General features: G+C 38.3%; 1 protein-coding gene across 7 annotated transcripts in view; it reads right to left on the reverse strand.

Annotated features, from left to right (window-relative positions):
- Positions 1–712: 712 nt before the first annotated feature.
- RBBP6 (RB binding protein 6, ubiquitin ligase) overlaps positions 713–20,418 on the reverse strand; it is an 87,892-nt gene continuing 68,186 nt past the window's right edge. For 3 of the 7 annotated variants that reach the window (XM_080384409.1, XM_080384404.1, XM_080384405.1), the window contains 14 exons: positions 16,944–16,988; positions 14,466–14,554; positions 14,195–14,291; positions 13,205–13,344; positions 12,136–12,308; positions 11,268–11,371; positions 10,474–10,823; positions 9,274–9,370; positions 9,116–9,194; positions 8,966–9,023; positions 7,472–7,837; positions 7,013–7,114; positions 3,834–5,582; positions 713–2,706 (listed from right to left, as the gene is read on the reverse strand). In XM_080384409.1, coding sequence (XP_080240535.1) covers positions 1,137–2,706; positions 3,834–5,582; positions 7,013–7,114; positions 7,472–7,837; positions 8,966–9,023; positions 9,116–9,194; positions 9,274–9,370; positions 10,474–10,823; positions 11,268–11,371; positions 12,136–12,308; positions 13,205–13,344; positions 14,195–14,291; positions 14,466–14,503 — 4,923 coding nt within the window. In that variant the 5' untranslated portion in view covers positions 14,504–14,554; positions 16,944–16,988 and the 3' untranslated portion in view covers positions 713–1,136. The remainder of the gene's footprint in view (positions 2,707–3,833; positions 5,583–7,012; positions 7,115–7,471; positions 7,838–8,965; positions 9,024–9,115; positions 9,195–9,273; positions 9,371–10,473; positions 10,824–11,267; positions 11,372–12,135; positions 12,309–13,204; positions 13,345–14,194; positions 14,292–14,465; positions 14,555–16,943; positions 16,989–20,418) is intronic. The other 4 variants (XM_080384407.1, XM_080384406.1, XM_080384408.1 and 1 more) reach the window with 2 other exon arrangements.

Consider the following 20,418-nt stretch of genomic DNA (forward strand, 5'->3'; position numbering starts at 1 on the left):
GCTGGCTGACAGCTGAGCAACACCCACCACTGCCACATGTATTTTTTTAAATGGCGTCTGTCTCAAAATCATCAAGCTAATTAAATTTACATTTTTCTAGATTTCCTACCATTGTTCAAAGCAGACGCCTGCCTTTCTAGCGCGCTTTCTTCTTCTGCCAAACTCATTTGCTGCACCCCACATTTAACGGAAGGTTTAGTGCTGTATCACATGGCACCACCGTACGAAAACACTACTAATAAAACTTCTATTTAAAACCCACAAACATCTTGGTGATCCGCATTGCTGAGGGAAAATACAGATTACAGGGCATCTTACAGCATATGTGTAAATGTTTGCTGGCAAATTACAACAGCTTTCCAAACAAACTGGAACAATGTTGAGAAGCCATAGCTTACTATGTAACATTACTTTACAACCGTCGGTACCAGCTGTTAACAGTGGCTGTATGTCTGGGGCCATTTACTACCTTCTAGACTATGAAAACAAGTCCACTTGGCACGTGATGAAAGCGCACCTCTGGGCAGTACCTCCCCACACAGCATCAGTTCAGCACATTTCAAGTCCTACCAGTCTTTTCAAAATTAAACCCGCTGATATGTTATTTTTCATAGCTGTTAGCTACCAGCAAGCTTTTACAGGCAGCTTTTTTCTGTCACTGCTCTTTTCCCTGCTAATGTTCAACTATCACTGGAAGTGTCATCACATTGGATAGTTTACTGAAAACTTTTTTATTGTAATCAAAAAGTGACATAACAGGGCTGTAATGTATTCTGCAAATCATTCTGCTGATATTTTATAACTGATACCAGCTTCTTCTGCCAGGCAATTAAAAAAAATTCAAATGTGAAAATTTTCACAGTACAGTAAACTCCACCCAAACTAATTAACGGTGGTTAAAAAATAAGATGCCCCAGCAAAACCTTTCATGTTACATGGTCACAACTCACAATTCTGTACAAAATGTTCACTTTTATAAAGCTCTGATGTAAAAATCAAATAATCAAGCAGCAATATTTTAAGTGCAGCACAGGGTCTTTCATGTCATTATTTACAACGCTTGAATTCGTTTACATTTTAACAAAATTTAATACAGATGACTTAGGAATTAAGTCATTTTTTTATTATCTGTCATTCTATGTAGTGACAGATTTCACTTTTTGGTCATCTTTCTCTTTATCTTTGCTCTTCTTCGATTTTTTCTTCTTGTGTTTGTGTTTTTGGCTCTTTTCCAATTCCGTTTCATTTCCAATGTGTTTCTTATGCTTCTTGTGTTTCTTATGCTTCTTGTGCTTCTTCTTCTCTTTTTTCTTTTTCTTTTTCTTGCTGTCTTGACTCTCTCCTGAGCTGGCACTGCTGCTGTGGCTTCGAGTCTGACTCTCGGAAGGGCTTTGACTACGGCTGCGGCTAACGCTGGGACTGCTCTGACCTTGACTTCTGCTTGCCTCAGGCTGGTCAACTGCAGCAGGTGCTGCTGTTTCCTCTTTCACCTTCTCAACAGCCTTTTCTTTTGCTTCCTTGGGAGTTTTTCCTGCAGCTTCCTCATCTTTTGCAGATACATTACTCTCACTGTCACTTTCATTGTAGTCTGGTACAAATGCAGCCTCGTCAGTCTCTCGAGTTAGATCAGAGGAGAGCCGTGAGGAGCTGCTTACCTGAGGCTTCGGCTTGGCAACGCTTTTATCGGTTTGTCCAGTCACATTCTCTTTCTCATTTTTTACATCTGGTGATTCTTGTTTTAATGGTGGTTTATTACCACCTGGCTCTTTCTCTTTATTGCTCTTTACTTCTGGTACATGTTTCTCCTTCTCTTTTCCTGAATTTTTATCTAGAGGCTTGTGTTCCTCCACTGTACGCTTGGAATCGTGAGCAGCTTTGTGATCAGACTGCTTCCGCTCACGTGGAGGACTGTAGCTGCTCCTTTTGGCATCTCCAGCACCCTTTTTGGATGGCTCTGCTCGTTCGTCTCTCGGCTTGCTTTTCTGTACCGATGTTGATTCTCTGTTTCGAGAAGGGGAGTCTTTTCTCCTTGCTAATTCACTCTTTTCATCTCTACGCTTAGAACTAGAATGATCTCTGTTGCCTTCATGGTCAGATTTTTTCTCTCTGTTCGGAGTAAAGTCTTTACCAGCAGATCCACGGCCAGCATCATGTTTCTCTGAAGACCTGCTGTCTTTGGAAGATTGAGAAACATTTTTTCCATTTCCTTGTTCAGTTGGACGTTCTGAGTGGTCTTTTTCTGGCTGAACACTGCTCTTTCTCTTCTCAGAAGTATCCTTGTCCGACAAAGAATGATCTCTGTCTTTGGTTTTTCCTTTTTCATTCGACAGCGAACTTTTTGAACTTTTTGCATCATGCTGGGAGCTTTCATAACTCACCTCTTTTGTAGTCTTCTGTGTTTTCTCCAAAGGCTCTGTCTCTTTTTCATTGTGTTTTATAGGGTTTGCTGGCTTAGCACTCACATTTTTTATAACACTAGCAGGTTTTCCTACGTTTGCGGGCACCTGGGTAGATTTAATGTCCTCCTCTTCAGACTCAAAGTCATCTTTATCCCACTTTGACTGAGGGACCTGGATCATAATAATGACATCTTCAGCGGGGGCTGTTATATCATTATTATATTCCTCCATGGTCTTAATGACAGTTCGTTTTGTATCTGGCTTTTCTTCAGGCTTTCTAACAGGGCTTCCTCCAGTAGAACTAGTGCTAAGAGGAAAAAAAAGCGTCCATTAATAATGACTGAGATACATGCACCATGGTCTTTTGTAACATTTTATAAAATGGCTTTTGTTTCAATTCTAAATCCTCAGCATTTTTTCAAAAGATGTTCAATTAAGGGAGCAGAAAAGAGAAAGGATGAGTCCACTCGCTAAGATTATGAGCAATCAATTAATTTAGTATCTTGCTACTACACATTTAATTAATAAAGACACAAGATTATCAGACTGGGGACTGGCTGATCTTGTAATTCCTTCATGTCCTATTTCTACCAATGGCAGATAAATTAGATATACATTCTTGTTTCAAACATGTAAGCAAGCCATTATGGAGAGGTATATACCACCAAAGTTCTATTCTCATGTCCCACTGTTGTTCTTCAGAAAAATGTATGTTTTAAACTCTTTAGAATATCAAGACACTATCTCAGGTCTCCAGTATTTGGTTTTGAGTCTGCTTAGTCCTGCTCCTTTAGGCACTGAAATTAAGTAAGAACAGCTCCACACTAGATCACTTTTTTCCCCCCACACGTAACACAATGCAATACAGAAGAGAGATCTCCAAGGTAAGTACCAGAAGCAGTTGGCACTGAGCTGGAAGCAGCATAGCTGTGTCAACACGGCACTGCGCTCAACACCAAAATCAGTACAATACATTGGCGACGAAGTAGCTATTTCTGCAAGGTATAATTTTCATGTCACACTGACAGAAGTACATAATTACAGTACCTTGCAATTTTTAAAACACAAAATATGGCATAGTATAGACATGTCTGTTATTCTTGCCTTTAGCAGTAAGCTGGATTTGAAGGAAGACATAGAGGGGACACCTCAGAGATTCAACATGCAATGAGTAAGAGCGGAAAAGTAAGTCCCAGAAGTAAGGGTCAAATACATCACCAATGAATTAACTTTGTTAGCCTTCTGTGCAGGACAGACTGCTGCTTTAACAAAATCTGGGTTTGACCCAAGTACAGTTTAACAGGAAAGATCACATATTATTCAAACATTTAGCACAGATTTAGCTGTTCCTTTCATCAGTCACCATAAAGACTTTTACATTTTTTTGTCAGGAGAAGGAGGAAAGAAAGAATAGTACGAGAAATTATGAGGTACCTGGTGTAATCTACAAGAGTTGAACTAGATCCATCAGCTGCTGTTACTTTTCTTCTCACTTTCCCCTTTGATTTTTCTTGTTTAACTTTGCTGCTGCTTGGCTCAGGTTTCTCAACAGGTTCTTTTGCGGGTGGTACATTTTCTCCACTCACTATCTTTTTGCCAGTTTCTCTGTTAAGTTTAATCTTTTTTGCCGGGTTGTTAAGAAAAGCAGATTTATCCTTTTCTGGAGTTCGCTCTCCTTTTTCACCATCAGCCTCAGTCTTTCCCTTCGGTGATGTTTTCGATTCAGCAGTTTCTGGTTTAGAAGCCTTTATGGAAGAGGCTTCGTGTTCCTTATCAACCTTTTCATCTGCTTTTCTTTTTCTTTTTTCAGGTTTTGCATCAGACTGTTTGCTTTTTTCAGCAGGTTTTTTTGACTTGTCCTCTTTGTTGGAGGGCTTCTCTGACTTGGTTTCTTTTGGATGGTCTTTCTTTGCCTTTTCCTCCTTTGCTGGTCTGGTTTCCTGGTGATCTTTCATCACTTTTGGGTGAACTTTCCGTGGGGTACCAAGAGCCTTCTCATCCTTTTGAGAGGAAGATGTTTTAACACTGTCTGTCTTTGGCAACTCCTCCTTCACTTTTTTCACAGGAACTTCTGTTCGAGGAGATTTTTCACGATCGGTGTCAACCTTCTCTTGGGAAGCTTTAGCTGGTTTTGCTATATTGTCTTTCTTAGCAGGAACAGCCACTTCAACTTTCCGCTTTGTCTTGTCAATTTTGGCTTTTGGCTTATCCTTCTCTTTTTTCTCCTTCTCAGACACCGGTTTGAAAGCAATAGAGTCTGCTTCCATGGGCTCATCTCTCACAGGGGTAGCATCATCTCTGCTTGGGAGCATGAACAGAGAGTCCGTTTTAACGTCCTCTGTTGTAACTGGCTCTCTTGATTTTCTCGCACTTTCTAACAGCTCAGTATTGGGAAATCCTTCATTCTCATCCCCTTTTCGTCTCTTCCGGTGTTTTTTATGTTTATTTCCTTTGCCATCTCCCAGTGGATTTTCCACCTCCTTCTCTTTTGATTTCGTAGCATCCTTGATGCCATGGCTCTCTCTTCCAGAAGGTTTTTCAGGGTAATTTCCAGCTATACTACGATTTCTGTGGCTCTGCCCACCAGGATAATCCTCCCTACGTCCCCGAGCATATGGTGAATTCTCTCGTCTGGTTCCAGGTGGACCAAACCTATCTGGAGAAAAGTTCTCTCTGTTTACTGGAGGTCGAGGTTGAGCGCCAACAGCATAGCCCTTGTAAAACTTCTCATACCATTCTCTATAGTTCCTTTCCCATTCTCTGTATCTTTCCTTTTCAAATGGATCTCTAAAGTCAACAGATCTGCCATAGTAAGCTTTCATATCATATGGTGGAACTTCTCTGTATCTGTTAAAATACTCCCTTTCTCCTTCCCCTTGAGGTATAGTCCGTTTAGTGGGAGACTGGCTTCTAAATACAGGAGACCTTGACCGTGAATGGTATCGTCTATATGGGGGTGACCGTGACCTTGAACGGTGATAACCATGTGACCTCGACCTAGAACGATAATTACGGCTCTTCCCTTTGCCTCTTCTTTGATACGGCGGTGATCGTGAGTAGGAACGAGAATGGGAGCGACTAAATGACCGAGAGTAGGAGCGAGAGCGGGAAGAACCTGATCTTGATTTGGAGTAGGTATATGAACTTCTAGAGTAAGATGAAGCACTATAAGGAGACTTGGACCTTAAAAAAAAAAACAACAACACAAAAGAAATAAATGAAGTTAATTCAAAACTGTCACTCTCCCCAATTTTTTTCCTCCCAAATCTGTTTTTTTTTTCTCCTCTCCATATGCTTATGTCAAAGCTTCTTTCAGCTGCTGACATAATGCTACTGCAAATTGAAGAACTCGATAACATGTAAAAGTTTCTGCTTACAACACAGAACAGCTGCTGCTTTGTTAGTGTAAAAACATACACGAAGGGTAAGTCTGTTTCCACTCACTTCTATTGGATGAACTAACACAGCTACGGATTGATTTAAGGTAGTGTATACTGGCCTCTACTGGTATGTGAGCTCACACTTTTTTCACTACTCAGCAACTACATGCAGTGCAGACAATTTTTGTTGCAGTAAGATGCAAAAAGAGCAAGACTTAATAGCTACAGTGCAGTATCAAATATCAAGAAAACAGGGTTTAGCCTGAAGACGGTAAAACTCAATGTTAAAGTATCAACTTGAGCCTATTTAACTTCGTTATTTATTTGGCAATTTGTGCAGGATGCAAAGCACTTGTACTGCAAACTTACATACAGCACTACTTAATTAACACATCTATACAGATGTCCCAGCAAGATTTTGCATGTATCTCTAGTTCTAACCAAGGCTAGTGACCACATTTCAAGAAAAATCATATCTACAAGTTTCTAAACTCAGCCTCTAATAATACAACTCAACGTCATTACTCTAGGGAAGATACTGACAGCATTGCTATCAGAGAGCTCTTCAGACTCCTGTCCAAGTGATTTTTTGGAATAGAAAACGTCAGCTACCCCAAGTTTTTTCTTCACAAGTTTATATTGTTTTTTTAGAGAACCATTTCGCATTATTCTGCATATGTTCATTAGCATAATTTTTCCTCTCAAAGTCCTTCACCAATTTAAGCTTTCCTTAAAAACAAGTCTGATCTTTTAATTCCTAAGAAAAATTAAACAATGTCAAGAAAACATTAGCGAAAGCCACCAGTTTGCAGTCCACGTTAAAATCTCTTCATGTATCCACATGAGATAAACAAAAGAGGCAATGAAGACAATTTCTCTCACATATCTTCTCCGAAGTGCTTTGAGGTTAACAGTTACAATCAGAATAGGGAGACGCAGAAAATCCAGCAGCTACACCTATTCAGTTTCTAGCCTCCTCAGGGTGGTCAGGAGGTGAAGGATGTCATTACAGAGAAGCTTTAGACACCTGTTCCTTAACAACTGCTGCCCGATCATAACTAACAGTCAACTGCAATCTGCCGTATTTGAGCCAGTAACCTACACATGAAACTCCTGTCACTGCTAATCCTTTGCATCATCCAATCCATCTAACTATAGAGAGGTGGAGTGGAACTCCTCTCCCGATTCTTCAAGACAATCTGCTTCTCCATTACGGACATGTAAAGCAGTTACCTGGAAAACGAACGCCTACGCTCCTTTTGAATCTTTTTATATTCCATCAATTCCTTAGCAAAATCATTTGTAAACTCATCAAGTTTGGACTTTTTCTTTTCCCTGTTAAAATAAGTTTGACCTTTATTACAATTATAGTTTGACCTTTATTACAAAAAGACATCAAGAAACAAAACATGGCCAATATGAGAAAATGTATACTGCATGCAAATGCAAAAGGTGAACATCCTATTTAAGCAAAAACAGTTTTGAATTCCTACAAGTTTTAGGGAAAGTTTTAGAATTACGTATGTCTTGTTTTAGTTTTGCATGTTTACAATCTGCAACGAAAAAGTATATTGGAAGAAATACTACGTCATTTTTGCTTATGTCAGATGCACTTTAGTGTAACTGCAGTCCGATACGCTATCGAAATACAAAAATGAAAAACAATGCAACTTTGCTGAGCCAAATACTTACTCCTCTTTAAGTCTCCGCTGTTCTCTGTAAAACTCCTCCCTAGATAAAGGAGGTGCCTGCGTCGTTGGGATGGTATTTGAATGAGCCGTCGGTACTGCTGTTGGTACCCAGGCTGACGACATATTTGCAGGAGCTGGGGGGTATCCTGGAGGGGGGACACTGTACCCAGCAGATGGAGGCTGACCAGGTGGAAACTGAGGAGGAAACTGTGGTGGTGGCACCCCCGGAGGAAGAGGAAGAGCATGGGGTGGCGGAGGATACAAGGGAGGTGGAGGCACAGGCACAAAGACTGGTGTTGATGCTGGTAGTGTTGGGGCCTGAGTCCTTTGGGTACGGTCACCGTGTGGGCGTCCTCGATTTGAACTTCTAAAGAAACCCAAAAACATGTGTCACTGTTTTGTCACACTCTGCACTGATCTTAAGAGGACAGTGAATAGAACATGGTAGCGAGCACTTCTAGTTCTCAACTCAAGCACTTTTCTCCCTGCTTTCTGTTCATTTGAGACTATACTCATTTCTTGGTCCCCATACTTCCCTGCAACATCCTCACCCCCAACAGTTCCCTCAGTCTTCATTCCTTATACCCAGTTTTGCGACTGTGTGTGGGAGTCTGCTTATGAGAGACTCCCACCTCCCAGGTGCCAAGTGCCCACCACTCCTTGATATACTCAGTACTCCACACTTCTGAGCTTCAGAATACTGCATAGTATCAACTAATCCTTCTCTCAAACATTTTTTAACTTCTCTCACATACGCTTCCTATGTTGTTGCTTCATGGTGATATATTTGGCCTGTTCTTGTCCCTGAATTATTTTCTTGCTTATCAAACTTGAGATTTTAGATGATCTATGGGATAGATCCTGGGGTTTGTTTTAAAATTTTATAAACAGAATGCATCCTTACAATCTGTCTGTAACAAATATATAGCAAAAGCAAGGACTAACTTGATACTGCAGTAACAGATAAAACAGACCCCTCTCTCTCCAGCTGAAAGTAGTTTGGCTGTTTGAGATTATTAAACTGAAGAAATTTAGAATTGCCATAAAATATCAGCGTTGACTCTTTTCCAATAATTTGCACAAACAGTATCAACAAAGTTGTCAAAGAATGAATGCTGGAGGCTGACTTCTACTGGGAAATCCATTTCTTCAGCCCTATTCAGCCAGTAATCAAAAGGATGGCTTTCCATCTGATCTTTTAATTATATTTAATTTTTATATGAAATTGATGGTTTCCTCAAAAAGCGTTCATCTTTCAGAGCCCTCTTTTCAATTATGTACTGGAGTTTTATTTTAAATAACCTTACCACAAGCACAGATCCCCTTTGTTAAAGCTAATTCAAATTAAGCCATTTAAAAATTAATTACCACTTGTATTCTCCACAACTACCTGTGCATACTTATTTCATTATAAATCAGCTGTTGTGTAAGTTATGTGCTACAGCCTAATTTAACAGGTTACAAGTGATACAGTGAGTTTCTGTGGAATGCTTACAGTTCCCAGCCTGGTCTGCCACCTGCTGAGCGAATGGTACCAGCTCTCATCGGATGACCTTTTGGAGGGGGGAGAGGAAAAAAGAAAACCATTCAGTTTATCTGAAGGTATTTTTTTCAGAAGAAATTCTAAAGAGTTATAGCTACTTACCAGTTGTGGGTATTGATTGTCCTTGAGGGCCCAAAAGACTTGGTAACGCTGGCTGTCTTAGTACAGGAACCTGATAGCCCTTGTGAATAAACGCAACAGTTAGAAAATATACTCTACTAAAATACAGGAATCATTGCAAATGTTGAAATAAAATTTACCTTTTCTTCCAACAAACTGCTGATTGACAGGGATGAAGATTTAGAGAGTTCAGCAGCAGTCACCAGAGCAGCAGGAGGTATAACAGCATCGGCATCACTACAAAAAACCCCAAATTTTTATTATTCAAGCATTGTTCTGAAGTGCTGTTTGAAACAAAGTCCAAGGTGAGAAATGGCTGACTACTGTAAATGGGGAAAAAAAATAAAAAATAATCTTCACCAGATTTACAAATGTGAAGTTGGCCAATTCCAAAGGAAGCACTGAAGAGAAGTCAATCCAGACTACTGGCATTTAAAGAGGAAGCTCAATAGAAAAAAATTTTATTAAGCCAGCTGCACATGAAAGGATTAGAGTATGTATAACCCACACACTGAATCTCAGTTTTGGAAGATGCAAGAACTTAAATTCTATTAGGAAATGTTTATGTACTAGTTCAGAAGCTGCCTTAAGAGGTTCTTTTGAATTGTGATCCTTTGCATTCAACAGTACAGCTGAGCCTGACAGACTTCTGGCTATTTGCATTCAAGGCATAAAGTTGAAAGGATAAGCCCTAAACAACAGTACAGGTGTTTAATGTACTTTCATATGACTTCGCTGGGTTGCAAACTTGACTTTCATCTTTGTAAATACTTCAAATTTACAGTGTTTCAATGTTTGTTATGCCTTACTGACTATACCGTATATTACTGAAGATGACACTGTATATTACTGAAGATGACACTGACATTGTAGTATCGATGACGGAAATACTGCAGCAAAAAGGAATGTGAGAACACCTGGTCCATTTCACCTATAACTGTGCTTTTACACTTCTCATTAAAATGTTATTTTCTCAGTACTAAAGAGAAACTAACGCACTTAAGAAGGTTTGACAGAACTAAAGGGTTACTTTAGGAATTGCTAGCCACTTAAAATCAAAGGGCTCCCAGGAAAAAAAAGGGTCCTCTTTCAGGGTAAACTTGTACTGAATGACTGATAAGGGAACCAAGCAAGAAACACTTCTGAGAAAATTCTTGCATGAGGCACACTTCCAACTTAGCAAAGTGTCCCCATTCAAAGTAAAAACAAAAACCAGAACTTCCACAACTGGAACTGTCACCAATGCCATATAAATCGCTAGCAGAGAAGCTTAAGAAGAAGAATCTAACTTAAGCATTTTGGTATCTTTTATATCCATGCCAATCTACAGATTTACTTACCGAAAAGGTCCATCTGGCTTTTCACCACGCAGAGATAGGGACACTGCTGGAGGGAGATCAGAGACGACGACAGAAGACGGATTTACTGGCAGCCCAGCTGCCACAGATGACTGACCAGGGCCCAAGGATGACAAAGCAGAACGAGAAGCCAGAGAAGCTAATGGAATCATTAGTGGATCCTGCTGTCTGGAAATTGCTGGCCGGAGTAGAGGCTGCAGGTTGCGTGTTATTGTTTGTCTCATTAGTGGTGGTGGAGGTGGTGGCGGTGGCAGCTGCTGCTGCTGTTGCTGCTGGATCTGCTTACGCAGCCTTTTTGTGTAGCCAGTTTCATTTTTGAAGTTGTTCACAGCCTAGAGGCAGAAAAATATTTACAAAAAGGTGACATGAAACTTCACTAGATATATGAACAAAAGCCTCCACAGAGTAAAATTACTTGTTTATCTCCATAAATGCTATTAAGCCTAAAAATAAATCAACATACAGATATAGGAACATATGACATTAAACACTGATATTAACAACTGGTAACTCAGAGTATCAGTAAAGTACTTCAGTGTTAACACCACATTTGAAAGGGAGGCCACCATGTTAAACCCAAGTGTGACCTGATTTTGCCAGATTGTCTGCAAAGAGTTGTAAGCTTCTGTAACAACAGATAATGCATTTGAAAAGTAAATTTAGCCTTATTCAACTTAGCCTTGCTTAAGGAGATGTAAATTAGTATTTTCTTCCCTTTCAGCTTTTTACAAATAGACTTTTCTTACAGTTTATGTAAAAGTAATTATAAATGTTACCTGGCGTAGGAACTTGTTGGCAATTAAAGCATCAGGAGAAACATCAGTTTGATGACACGTTGGGCATGTATGTTCCTCAGATTCCAGTAATGCTGTTCTAATACCTGCAAAAAATTAGAACCATTGAAATAGTCTTTAGCGAAATCTAAGGGAATTTTTGGGGTTCCAATCTACTATAAAAACATGTGTATGAGATTAATGGGTGAATATAGTCTTGAATTGAGAGCATGAAGCTATAAACATTTAATAGTGTAAAAAATTTCTAGTATGCAGCAAATAACACAGTTTTGATATTTCACTATTCTAACATTTGAAGATGTAGAGTAGGCTCTGTCTTGGCATTTGAACTGGTCTTTTTTATTCCCCACCACTTGATACAGTGAGAAGTCACCAACCTCAAGGTCACAAATAAAACACTTTTCAAAAAAACATTAGCAGGTTTGAGTTCTGAAGGTTTTAACCAACTCTCCCATGGAGAATGTGGACTAAATGCCTAACTGTCCATTTGGTGCAGATCACAGCGAGTCACCAGAGTTGGATATGTAATTTTGTATGAGAGAAAGGGCTGTGGACAAACTAAAACTAAATGCATTTGATATCCGATACTGTAATCACGTGCACAATCAGGCACTATTCTCATACTCGTCCTTCCGCATGTAAAGAGGATTTAACTAGATAGGTAAAAAGGGAAAAAAGCTTTCAGCCTGTTTTTTTTTTTTACTCTATATGAGAAAAGTCCTCTCCTATTCAGGTTATACTTAAGTATTAAACAGAACTGGTAACAAAATAATTCTTATCATCTCCTATTTCTGCTCTCAGATGATCAGATTTGATGATCTGAATTAACAAACATAGGAATAACACTTACATTCGTCACAGTAACTGTTTCCACAGCAGGGAATAACAACTGCATCAGTCATTATATCTTTACAAATGAGACATAGCAACTCATCTGGAATAGGATCATCTTCTTCCGAGGAGGAGGATGGCTCCTCCGGTAAAAAGGGAGGCTTCTCCTTCTTTCCTATAGCATAAGCTTCCCTGGAGAGAGGGTGGGGAAAGAGAAAGAAAAAAGTTAAAAGGAAACTTGTCCAAGGTTTGGATTTTACCAAAGGAAGTTAACAGATGCAATTCTTCTCACTCCCCGTTAGCCTTCCACAATGTAAGCATTTAAGTTAGGGTTTTTTTTTCCTAGAGCCACAACACTAGAATAGGGAGGGGGTAACAATTTTGCTCCTGCAGAACTCTCCCATTCACTAGATCCACTACAAAATTAGCTCAGACTAGAAAAATAATTTTTTCAACAGTTAGAAATCAGATGAAATAAAACCCATCTCTCCTTTGCCAGAGGGCACATGTAAATTGCAGGCTCAAGATAAAGCTAGTCCCCAAATAATTACATTTTGTAAATGAAAGTAGTCTTATGTTACAGCTTCGACAAAAGGAGGATCCATGACAGAAAAACAGCTACCAAGCGCATTTTAAAACAGCCACTGTTCTCAGCACACAGTAGTATTTTCTTAGTTTATAGCAACAGGAAAACTTCAGTCTGTTTCACACAGGAGATCTGACATAAGTCAGAGGGGAGGAAATCTCAGTCCAACGTTATTTGTTAAAGTTTGCAGAAAGCCTTTGAAAGACAAACCAGATGCAAAACAAGCTTTCAAAGAGAACGATTCCAACTATAAACACTACTGAAATGTTTTGCAGAAATACAGATTCTTAGCATTCCACAAGTTTAACCAACTTCCAGGGGCATGAACAGCAAGATCACTCTGTTTCAAATATTAGAAAGCACCACAGATTTTCAAGGTCAGGATACAATGACAGTGAGTCCTCTCCTATACAGACGCTGGCCAACCTGGTTGGCCACTCAGGCATTTACACCCGGCTTCTCTTGTTCACTTTTTGGTCAGCCTGATTAATTCCATACTTACGCATCAATAGTTGGTATTGCGTATTTCCCAGTGTTTGTCAACATAGCACCCTTTGTATTTGGATCTTTCACTTCCATCATGAAACTCCTTGGGATTCCTGTGCTCTTTTTAATTCTGGGAACAGACTCAAAATTTTTGTCCTGTTATGAAAAGAAATGCAGACCTCTCTCATCTTAAGACCCACACTTAAACAATATTTGAATGATTATTTTAAGCAGAAAAAGCCTTTAATCCTCTCCTTTTACCTAGTGTAAGGGTTGCTTAACTAAAATACTTATTTTTCTCTATTAATGTAGTCAGAGAATTCCAAAGGTTTGAGCACAAAACACACAAAGATTGAGTGTTTTGAACCCAATCAACATTCTTTGGCTTAACTTCAGGATCCTTAAGGGTGAAACATCCCTTTGCTCACCTTCCACTCAGAGAAGAGACACAAACCCACTCGAAAGCACAGTACAGAGTGACAGCTTAATTCAGGACTCTGAATCAGTCACTGCAGAAAACTCCTATTCACCGTCTATATATGAAGGTTGAATTCATACCTCATACGTAAACATTCAATGACTAATGTTCAATAGCATTAATACTCAACCAGAGGCTTGTGTAATTAAAACATGCAAATATTCAACACATGAGGTCAGCAGAAACATCTTATTTTTCACAAAATACTAAAAGCTGTGAACTATCATTAAAAACCAGAAGTTAGAAACAGGGAAGTAGTAATACTGAAATATATCAAAATAGATATGAAAGTTCACAGAAAAATCCATAGATATATTTAATGCCTAAGACTTAGAAAAAAGAAAATCTTACAATTATAATTCCAAGTTTCCCTTGAATCTGAAGGGCTTTGCAACACTGCCATAACACCTCTGTATTTCACCCCAAGAAAAACAATTCTTAATATGAACATTCATGCATTTGTTAAGTAACTGCCAAGGTAAAAATAATTAAAAACTAAGCAACACTAGAAGTCCCCCACAATCTTACCCCATTTGTTGGACAGTTCTTTATGTAGTGGCCGGGTTTTCCACAACGAAAGCAAGTATATGATGGTGGAGGTGGACCCAAGGGTTTCTTCATGTAACTAAAAGGGTTGGGTTTGGGTTTGGGTTTTTTTTTTTTTTTTTTTTGGGGGGGGGGGGGGGGGGAAAAAGAAAAAAAAAAAGAAAGGTATGCATGTGTCTCTCTTGTTAAAACAAGTATCTTTACAATTTTTTCATAATCTTCAAAGAACAGATTTGACATTATCAACACTTACTTGATTGGATCATATTCATGGCCAGACTGTGTCATCATAGCTTTTATTTTATCTTCCTCGGAAGCATTGGCTTCAGCCAGATTGGCAGTCTGTTTAACAGGTAATTATTTGACACACACATTAGAAACACATTTAACCCCACACAGCCAAAGACAACACCACTCATCCAATCCTGTAAAGAGCAGCACAACGCTAGCTGAGCTTGCATGAGAACAGCTGCTTATATAAAATACATTTGTCCTGAAGATGTTCTGGGGAGTCCTTACGCCATTACATGATGTTTATGTGCCTGTTAACCTACTTGAAAAGAGCATTCTTGGGCACTCAAAACCTTAGGCTCTGTTTGTACCTTACATAAAGACTTGTGTAACCAATCCAATTTTCTTCAAAGCGGACTGAAGCTACGTGTAGAAAAAAAAATATTCTATCCAGTACTTTTAAACTGATTTTTAAGCTCCAGACTATTTGAAGGAGAAGATATCCACTGTACATTTAATTGAGAAAGATGCATGCAAGTACCATTTTGTTTACATTTTGCAGCATTAAAAGGACACACAACTTCAGAGTTGGGGCAGTTGGTTTTGCTTGGTGAAATTCAGCTTCAGACACAGAAGCATTAAAAGGAATCAAGCTTTTTATAATCCCTCAGCAGGACAAAAGATTCTTTTCAGCAAGACATCTGACCGTCATGTGCTGTAGGCAGTCCAAACTGCATGTTCCCTCCTCATTAACTTCTTCATGTTAAGTGATTTAGCTACAGTAAGCACAACCTGTAGTTTTTTTTCCAGTTGGCTGTGTCCTTTTAACCTACAAATTGTAATATAAACCTTATGCAGATCTAGATCTTCGAATTATTTAAGCCAGCTGATTTTTTTAAAAGTAGTATTTATTAAAATATTTGTATTACACACTAGTCCAGATACAAGCAGGGTCTAAGGGAGTGACTGTAAAGTATTTGGACCTTCAAGCACCTATCATTCAGATCAACCACTCATGTTTTATATCTTATAATGCATTCATTCACAAAAGCAACCAACTAGTTTCAACTTTTTATTAAATGGTTGTTTCATATACACAGTTTTTTTTCTCAACAGTAACATAAACCAGATTGACATCTATGAAATCATTTCAATTAACATTTACAGAAAACTTTACAAATACTTGACTAATTTGTTTGAACCCAAACGGTTTACAAAACACATCCAAAAACCACAAAACATTAGTAGGAATAGACCAAAATTCAAATATGGCATTTTATACATAGTAATAATAAAACAGAAAACTGTTAATACATTGCCTCCATGCTAAGTCAGTCTGCACTAAAGAGGTTAGAGTAAGTAACAGTTTTGAGCTGCTTTATGTTATGTTCGTGTATTTTTCTGAAATACTTAATTTTCTCAAAACCTTAAATGTGTACACCACTTGGACAGTTTTCCACATTTTAGAGTAAAACTTCATGAAGTTTACAGAACCAAGGACATGTTTAGGGACAGCACTAATGGAGACCAATTTCTTTTGGTGGCTACATTCCAAGCTTTTTTTTTTTTTTTCTGCCAAATGTACACAATTTAAATTCTGCAGTGAGAGAGGGAAGAAGTTACCAGTGGAAGAGACTTCTTTCTCAGAAGCAAGCTCCCGCCTTTGTTTTCAGAAGAACTAACTACTCTGCATTAGGCCCTACCTTCTCTAATCTTAGTCATTTTAACTAGTAATTTAACTGGCTAGCACTATGCCTTTTCACCAAGTGCAATCACTAGTGCTTTCCCAGACAAAGTTACACATTGTTGAGCAAAAAATGCAAGCAGTTCCATAGCAAAACATGGCATTACAACAGTTTCAGAAGGTCACATCTGCTAATATGCCACACATACACATTGGTATATTCCTATAAACAATTAGGTACATTTACACAATTTACACAGTCTGCGTTCAAACAAATTAGATTGTGTTGTCCACTGTATATAGACTACAATTTATGAAATTGTGCAGCATTCAAAGAACGGATCTGTAACTATAATGACTAGAAATTCAAAAATAGCCATGCAATTGTCCATGTTACAGAAATGCTTCTATTTTGGCTGTTGCAAACCCCCCTGGAATGTCCATAACTTACAGCCAATTAAATTCTTCTGCAAAAATTGTGTTAGTTTCCAACGCAAAATTAATGAAACGTATGAAAAACGGTAAACAGCTTCAGAAGTGCTTCTTCTTTGTGTCTTGAAGATGAGTAATACTGCAACATTATGTTGAGGCTGATAAGGTACTCCCCTTCTATCTTCCCAAACTGGGAACTACTCTTTACAGGATAGTATCAAAATATACACACATTTAAAAGTTAAAATAAATACTTAAAATTATTAAAAATTAAAGTTTTGTTCAAATTACAACAGTTATTCAGCTATAGATCACAGTATAAATTTAAAAATATGAAGCAAACACTTGGTTTTTTTAAAGTATTTGACAAGAATATATATATACCTTAGTAAGCTGGGCCAGAGAAATAGATGCAGAAGAGTCATCAATCTGTTCACAAAAAATTAAACACATATTCAAGTTCTACAGTCAAAACATAGCAATAGTTAGTCTGAAAGCCTATGCTATATTCTGAGTGTCACTGAAAGAGGCATTTCCAACCCAGTGCTATTTGTATTTGTTCAAAACAAAGTCCAAACCTACAACAGCTTAAGGGTGCCTATGTGGTTATGAGAAGAAACTAAAACAACCAAACCCACTTGAGATCAACTTATTGTTTCAGAATATCTGAGAGAGGGACTCTTGTCAACTGTTCACAACTGCTTAAAAGTTGAAGGGGTAAGGAAGCTGTAGATTTTCAGCTAAAAGGGACTTTAAAAAAAATTTAGGTTTATTTGAGAAGGAAGCATCACAAGAAATTTATTTTCAGTGTAGTTTGTAAAGTAATTAGTTATTGTCTCAACATTTCTAAATGCATATGCTTTTATGTATAATGTCAAAATAAAGCACAGGCGTATCAGCCCTGAAACATGACCTCTGCCCCTCCTATTAATAAGTTTTAAAATGTCAAACTCATCATACCCCACAAAACCCTAATAAAAACATTAATCCAAAACACCAGCCATAAAAGTAACCCCCCACTCAAAAAACCCCACTGCTTAGACTACTTAAAAAAAGTGCTTATCATGACAGAGTAGCCTATAAAAAAGGAGAAAACTATTTCCTGTACTTTATTAGGCCACAGGCCATACTATCCAAATCAGTTTGGTCAGTGTGAGAATTTAATATTTTCCTTGCTCTCAGACAAAACCCAGGTTTTAGTAGCAGGCCAGTACTAAGTAACAAGAGCAAGAAAGTGTAGAGCATACTCTTGACAATGACAACATTGATTGAGAGCACAATGCTGTAATTTTTTTTTCGTCCATTGCAACCACACTCCTCCCTCCCAGCTACCTACTGGATAGCTTGCAGGAATGAAGCCCCCAGGCCACTAGTTAGTAATGGGCTGCAGTGTTCATTGACAATAATACTGAAGTGCAGTTTTTCCACAACTATCTCTTACCCTGTTCCTTTACCAGTATACTGAATTATGCCAAAAGTAGCAGTTAAGCTTACACTAGTAAAATGCTATCAAAAAAATTCAAATAACTAATTTACTGTCTCAAGTTGCTCAAAAACATGCAATAAAATTGCACTACGTAAACTGAACAGCTCTCCTCGAGAGGTCACTAAACTGATCAGAAGAAAGATGAAAACCCTTTCCTGGAAAAAGCTCTTGCCCTTTATTAGCTAATGGAGTGTAAGAATTCAATGAAGCAGTTTTAGCAGACTCTGGGGGAAAAAAACCCCATCTACAGACAGAAGATAATTCCTCACTTCAGTTAACCATACCTTCTCTATATGTCTAGGAAAGCACATACAACATTACTGTATTACTAACTAAAAAGCTCTTGAAAACTTGCCTTTAGAGAGGAACACCCAGACCTGGAAAGATACCTTCTTTTCTTTGCAAGTCTTACCAAGATTCAACTTTCCTTTTTTTCAGAACATTCTGTACCTAGTTCTGTTAAAAGGAAGTCTGATCAAGTATTTTGAAGCTTCATGCACTATATGCCACTTTTTTTTTTACATGTGGAAAAACAGACCTATGTTCTCTTGGGGCAGGCACAACCACCATCATTTTGTGGGTCTTCACCAGCAAACAAAAAAGTAGGAAACTTTCTATTGAAGTCTAGCATTAAACAGTCTAGTACTGACCAGTAACTGAAACATAACAGGTAATAAACTCTTAATTAGCTCTCACGCTTTTAGTAAGCAGTTATTATATGGCCTGCAGGCAAGTCTGATTTCTTAAAGGAGGTGACAGCACTCCTTCCTACTGAACAGTTATCAACAGCAGCAAATAGATAATTAACGCACTATTTAGTACGTGTGCCCCATGGCCATCTTCCAATGATCCTCCATTCTTGCGTCTTTTTTTTTTTTTCCTTTAAATTTCTACTGAAATATTTCCTACCAGTCCTTCCAGTCAGTTATGTAGAAACATCTCCATGAAACTTGTATACAACCCTAAGATAATACTGCAGAAGAATTGGGAGGAAAAAAAAAAAAAAAAAGGTAAAACAAGCCCACCCCACCCCAAAAAAAACCCAAAATCAACAGTCAATGTATTAAGTCCCATTTAATGCAGAAGACTAAAGAGAAACTAACATAAAGCAAGTGGGAAAGGGGACAGAAAATAAGAGGAAAAGGCTAATTTCACTACCAGAGTGCTACATCTAAATTACAGTGATTTCCTGAAGCCTGACAGCCTGGGAGAAGTCAAAATTTAGCCCAGAAGGATCACAGTTGTGCTTGACAGCACTAAAACAGTGGGCATGACTCCCTGCATTTCTGCAGCCTCAAAGGACAAATGCCAACTAGAGTTCCTTGCAGTTAATGAAATAGTAATACTAAAACAAAGAGGATCCACTTTGTTGCTTTGGCTGTAGCAACAGTAGGACAGCAATTTCTAAGCACAGAATGGCAGTTAATGTAAGAGCAAGACAATGAAGAATATTCCAAGTATAAGCTTTTGTGCATCCTTTAAAAAAATATCCTAACTAATTTTAATTTTGCTGCTTTACTGTGCAACAATAATTGGCAAGCTTTCCAGTGCTTTTTTCCTACTACACTAAGATCCAGGTTCTGCTCTGAAATACTTACGAAATAAGTGTTTAAAAAAATCCAAACAGACAAAACCCCCACACTTTAGACCAAGACCTGAGTTAGCTTTAAGAATAAAGCTAATTGTGTCTCCGACACTAGAAGCACTGGAGGCTGCGGTGCTTTTACAGTGAGAGAGACAGACAGTGAGAGAGAGAGAGAAAGAGAACTTTTAAAGAGAGATGCAAGGCTTCCACCCTCCCTATGGCTACCCATAACCCAAATCAGGTACCACAGAACAAACAAGAACAGAATGTTTTTGCTTTGCCTTTCATTTACTTTAATTAGTTCTAACTAACACTAAGTCTTCCCTCCCACTCCAGGATTTCTTCCCTTTATTTTTTTTTTTTTCTTTGAGACATCTATGTTAGCTTATGGTAAGATGCTACTCAGAAACGTAATACAGACATGCCAGGGAACACACGAGGCTAAAAGAATGTTAACTTTATTTATGAACATGTGATTTGTGTTTATACACATGCTAGTAAACAAAAAGAAAAATAATTGTTTTCAAGAAATAAAAACCCATCTGAATTAGATCAAATACTATAAACGTGGTTTACATAAATGCATTACATTAACTACTAGGGTCACTGGGCCAGTTTAACTAACTCAAACTCACAATGACAGGCATTCGTGCCCAAAAAGAACTTTGAATCAATCAGCAATATGATTACGGATGCAGATTTAGACTTAAGTGTTTTTAGACCTACACACAAAAAGTTTTCAATTGTAAGTTGATTGTATACCATTCCAGAAGAATCAGAGGCTGTAT

This window comes from Falco punctatus, assembly GCF_963210335.1.
Source record: "Falco punctatus genome assembly, chromosome: 4".
Lineage (NCBI taxonomy): Eukaryota > Metazoa > Chordata > Aves > Falconiformes > Falconidae > Falco > Falco punctatus.